At 49.1% G+C, this 5384-nt stretch overlaps 1 protein-coding gene across 1 annotated transcript; it reads left to right on the top strand.

Moving 5' to 3' along the window:
* The first annotated feature begins 1841 nt into the window (after positions 1–1841).
* Positions 1842–4354, top strand: LOC139396615 (frizzled-5-like). Its single transcript, XM_071143572.1, has 2 exons — positions 1842–2116; positions 2312–4354. The coding sequence occupies exon 2, from the start codon at positions 2328–2330 to the stop codon at positions 4104–4106; it is 1779 nt and encodes a 592-aa protein (XP_070999673.1). The 5' UTR covers positions 1842–2116; positions 2312–2327; the 3' UTR covers positions 4107–4354.
* Positions 4355–5384: the final 1030 nt, after the last annotated feature.

Here is a 5384-nt window from a genome sequence, read left to right as displayed (position 1 = left end):
CTCCCACCAGCCTCCTCTGGTGCATACAAATGCACGTACAAGCAAGCATGTACACACACCTACATTCACATGCACGTAACAGAGTAGATTATATCCATCCCTCACTGGGCTCCAGACAGCAGTCTTCTGCTCCCAACAGTAACTCTCAACTCAACACAGTGTGACTCAACCTGACATAGGACATGTAACCAACAGTTTTTCATTTAGAATTGATTTGTCATTTTATTTGTAGAGGACTTTATCTTCAGTTCTGTTCAGAATAACCTCAGAACACCCATATGTTAAGTTTGGCAATCTAGGTAATTATGCAATGAGACCAAATCTATGGAAGGGAGAACCATGCCAGGACAGGTCCAAGCACCTATAGAGGCAACAACCATTCCTCCCACAAACACACAGCTTATTATAGGAATATATCCCACACAGGACAAACACACAGCTTATTATAGGAATATATCCCACACAGGACAAACACACAGATTAATTATAGGAGCATAGCCCACACAGGACACACACACAGATTCATTAAAGATACATGTCCCAAACAGGACAAACACACAGATTAATTATAGGAGCATAGCCCACACAGGACAAACACACAGATTAATTATAGGAGTATATCCCACACAGGACAAACACACAGGTTAATTATAGGAGCATAGCCCACACAGGACAAACACACAGATTAATTATAGGAGCATAGCCCACACAGGACAAACACACAGATTAATTATAGGAGCATAGCCCACACAGGACAAACACACATATCCATTATAGGAGCATAGCCCACACAGGACAAACACACAGATTAATTATAGGAGCATAGCCCACACAGGACAAACACACAGATTCATTATAGGAGCATAGCCCACACAGGACAAACACACCGATTAATTATAGGAGCATAGCCCACACAGGACAAACACACAGATTAATTATAGGAGCATAGCCCACACAGGACAAACACACAGGTTAATTATAGGAGCATAGCCCACACAGGACAAACACATAGATTCATTATAGGAGCATAGCCCACACAGGACAAACACACAGATTCATTATAGGAGCATAGCCCACACAGGACAAACACACAGGTTAATTATAGGAGCATAGCCCACACAGGACAAACACACAGGTTAATTATAGGAGCATAGCCCACACAGGACAAACACACAGATCAATTATAGGAGCATAGCCCACACAGGGCAAACACACAGATTCATTATAGGAGCATAGCCCACACAGGACAAACACACAGATTCATTATAGGAGCATAGCCCACACAGGACAAACACACAGATTAATTATAGGAGCATAGCCCACACAGGACATGTGTTCAAGTAGACCTACCTGTTTGATATTCCGTCTGTAGTTTAGGACAAAGATATATGTCTGATTAGGTGCAGAGTTGAACTGGCACACTGCAGTCCACATACAGTGAGTATACAAAACCTTTCAGTGCCTTTGAACAGGGTATGGTAGTAGGTGCCAGGTTTGTGTCAAGAACTGCAACGCTGCTAGATTTTTCACACTCAACAATTTCCTATGTGTGCCAAGGACTTCCAGTCAACTGTGAGAAGCATTGGAGTCAACATGGACCAGCATCCCTGTGGAACACTTTAGACACCTTGTAGAGTCCATACCCTGAATAACTGAGGCTGTTCTGAGGGCAAAGGGGGGGGGGGGGGGGGGGGGGGGGTTGATTGAGTCGTTCAGGGTGTAAGCAGATTCCTATTGGAGAGGACGCAGCCCTGTGGGCGTGGCTGTCCAGGGTAAGCGGCCAAGGTGTTGTTATTCGGTATGGTTAGGAGCCGGAGCAAGAAGACGCACGAGGGAAGACAGTCGTGGAGTGTAGGTTTTTTCTGAGAATAGGAGGCTGTTTCACTAAATATTGTTGAAAGAAAAAGTGTGGCGCAAGGATTAGGCGTTGCTGCCTGAAAATTCCGTCTGCATTATCGAGTCGAAATGGACTTTATTTGATTGCACCGGAGGCGCGTTTCCTAAAGGTACACTGGGAGTGAATTTAGTGGTGGCAAGATTATCAGATGGCGCTTCTCTCTTTGATTGGCATTGCATATTGATGAGGTAGCTTACATTTTCCCGTGTGATCGACTTGGTGAGTTATACATTTGATCAACTTGTTTCATCACTGTATTTCTTAGCCTTTACGTGTGAGTGAATAAGACTCACACCCAAAGTGCATTGGATGTATTATTGATAGAACATAGAAACAGTAATACAATGTTGCAAACGTTCAGAGCGCATTTCCTGTCCAATAAACTCAATTATCAATTACCTCAAAAATCCACAGCGTTGGAGGAGCTTCCATGGCGACCATGACGCACATCTGCCCTCTTTACATCAGCGTTCCGTGCCTGCTCCTGCTGATAGTGCGCGCTGCCTCCAAGGCCATCGTGTGTGAACCCATCACGGTCCCCATGTGCAAGGGCATCGGCTACAACCTGACCTACACGCCCAACCAGTTTAACCACGACACTCAGGACGAGGTGGGGCTGGAGGTGCACCAGTTCTGGCCGCTGGTGCGCATCCACTGTTCCCCTGACCTGCTCTTCTTCCTCTGCAGCATGTACACCCCAATCTGCATCCCGGACTATCGCAAGCCTCTGCCCCCGTGCCGCTCCGTGTGCGAGCGGGCCAAGCGCGGCTGCTCCCCCCTGATGAGCCAGTATGGGTTTGAATGGCCCGAGAGGATGAGCTGCGAGGGGCTACCAGAGCTGGGTGATGCTGACCTCCTCTGTATGGACCGGAACAGCAGTGACGCCACTACTCTGTCCCCAGGCCCGGCCTTCCCCCCGAAGCCTACCCCCAAAGCCCCCTACCGCAACCCAGCCCGCCGCAGGCCGCATCTCCTGCCCAAACCCCACCACAGTCACCACCACCAGGACTGTGAACAACGCGGCTGCCGCTGTCGCCACCCCCTGGTGTCCGTCAAGCATGAGGCCCGCTCACTGTACGGCCGCGGCGTCCACACAGGCCCCGTGGAGAACTGCGCCCAGCCCTGCCGTCAGCCCTACTTCACCCCGGACGAACACGCCTTCACCTCCCTCTGGATCGGCCTGTGGTCGGTCCTCTGCTTCGTCTCGACCCTAACTACGGTGGTCACGTTCCTGATTGACCGCGACCGCTTCTCCTACCCCGAGCTGCCTATCGTCTACCTGGCTGCCTGCTACCTCTTCATCTCCCTGGGATACATGGTGCGGCTGGCGGCGGGCCACGAGCGTGTGGCGTGCTCCGAGGACGGCGGGCATGTGCTGTACGACGCTTCGGGCCCTGCCGGCCTGTGCACCTTGGTGTTCCTGCTGGTCTACTTCTTTGGGATGGCCGGCGCAATCTGGTGGGTGGTGCTCTCGCTCACCTGGTTCCTGGCGGCGGGTATGAAGTGGGGCAACGAGGCCATCGCCGGGTACTCGCAGTACTTCCACCTGGCCGCCTGGCTGGTGCCCAGCGTCAAGACCATCGCCGTGCTGGCCCTGAGCGCTGCTGACGGAGACCCTGTGGCAGGGATATGCTACGTGGGCAACCAGAGTGTGGAGAGCCTGCGGGGCTTCGTGCTTGCTCCCCTGGTGGTCTACCTCTTCACAGGCTCCCTCTTCCTCCTAGCGGGGTTTGTGTCGTTGTTCCGCATCCGCAGCGTCATCAAGCAGGGGGGGACCAAGACGGACAAGCTGGAGAAGCTGATGTTAAGGCTGGGCCTCTTTACCGTCCTCTACACGGTCCCTGCCGCGGTGGTGGTGGCCTGTCTGGTGTACGAGCAGCACCTCAGGCCCCAGTGGGACAGGGGTCTTTCCTGCTCCTGCCAGGCTGAGAGAGAGAGGCTAGGCCTAGGGCCAGACCACGCCATCTTCATGCTGAAGTACTTTATGAGCCTGGTGGTGGGGATCACCTCGGGGGTGTGGGTGTGGTCGGGGAAGACTCTGGAGTCGTGGAGGAGGTTCCTGGGGAGGTGCTGTTGTTCATGTCCCTGCTGGGGCCACAAACCGTCCAGCGCGTCTGTATACAGCGAGGCCAGCACATCCCTCACGACACGCACCGGGCTGCTCCCCTCGCAGTCTGAGCACAAGTCCCTGTCGCACCCATCTGTGTGACCAGACTGGATGGACGCTTGTCAGACTCATGGTGCTCCACAGAGTGGCTGACGGAAACTAGATGGATGTTAATTTAACTTATTGAACAGATTGTAAATTATGTAAACTATTGTCTTCACATAAGGACATGTTTAAACAAATTGTGGCAATATAGAAGTATTTTGTATTATATTTCCTAGTTCTCATTCTAGACTCATTGCAGGAGATTTCCCCTGAAGTTGGAACTTTTTAAAAGGTGTTTTTAAATGATCTGGAGGGGGGGGGGGGGGGGGGGGCAGTTCAATATGTCTCTAGAATTTTTACATGGCATGTTTTGCTAGTATGTTCTTAACCTGAAACGTAATGGTTAGGAATCCAATCACGTCATTAACCTGGAAATAAGTGGCATGGTATTCTTCTATACGGAATAAAGATGGAGAATTGCTATTTGTCATTTTATTTAAAGTGGCCTTCCTACAAGGACATTTCACTCTTGAAATTTTTATGGACACAGTAACACCTTGTTAGGATGAAGGAATTTCACTACCCATTTATGATTATGTGCAGATTTTTTATATGAAGTCAGTTTAAAAAGCCCAGATGAATTGAGAGGTGTCACCACTCAATGTTTTACTTTTCCTGTTAAATTGATATCCCAAGAATACAAAGGGTGAAAGTGAGGAAAATAGTGTTAACTGAGTTGGTCTGATTGGAATCCAGAATTTCATCGTTCTCCCCCTTGCTTGACGAGTAATCACACCACTTGTGCTGTGATTACTTACCTGGACCACCACCTGAGACTTGAGTGCCTCTTTAAAAGGTGCAATTACCACTTTAGAGACCACTGTTGTAGCCTCTTCTGCCTCCATGTGGTGGGTTCTAGTAATTACAGCAGCACATAGTGAAAGGACAATCTTGTTTTTTCTCTGCAAATGTGTTAACCATAATCTACCTGTAGCATCCCATTTATCGAATGGCCTGTCTTAAATACCTAATGGATCAGTGTACATGCAATTCTCTTTAAAAAAAAATTGCCTTGTCTAATTCTGGCATGTTAAACTATGTAGCCTGTAACCCAGGTAGAGAATAATAAACGTGTGAATCTGGAGTATGTTCTGTCGTGGGTTGGTCTGATTCTAAAAACCATCAGACCGCTTATGGAGTCTACGCTTCTCCAGTCTAGTCCCGTCAGATCTATGAAAAACCAATGGGAAAATATAAATCAGCCCAATTTATTTGAAGTCATTTCAAATACAGGGCTTGATTGAGCTTAACCTGACACATGAAACCAATAGAACA

The sequence above is a fragment of the Oncorhynchus clarkii genome, unplaced genomic scaffold, assembly GCF_045791955.1.
Source record: "Oncorhynchus clarkii lewisi isolate Uvic-CL-2024 unplaced genomic scaffold, UVic_Ocla_1.0 unplaced_contig_13407_pilon_pilon, whole genome shotgun sequence".
Lineage (NCBI taxonomy): Eukaryota > Metazoa > Chordata > Actinopteri > Salmoniformes > Salmonidae > Oncorhynchus > Oncorhynchus clarkii.
Note: the sequence above shows the minus strand (reverse complement) of the source record. Positions and strands in the feature narration are given on the sequence as shown.

Coding starts and splice junctions, on each gene's coding strand:
- LOC139396615 (XM_071143572.1), top strand. CDS start 2,328: ATGGCGACCATGACGCACATCTGCCCTCTTTACATCAGCGTTCCGTGC.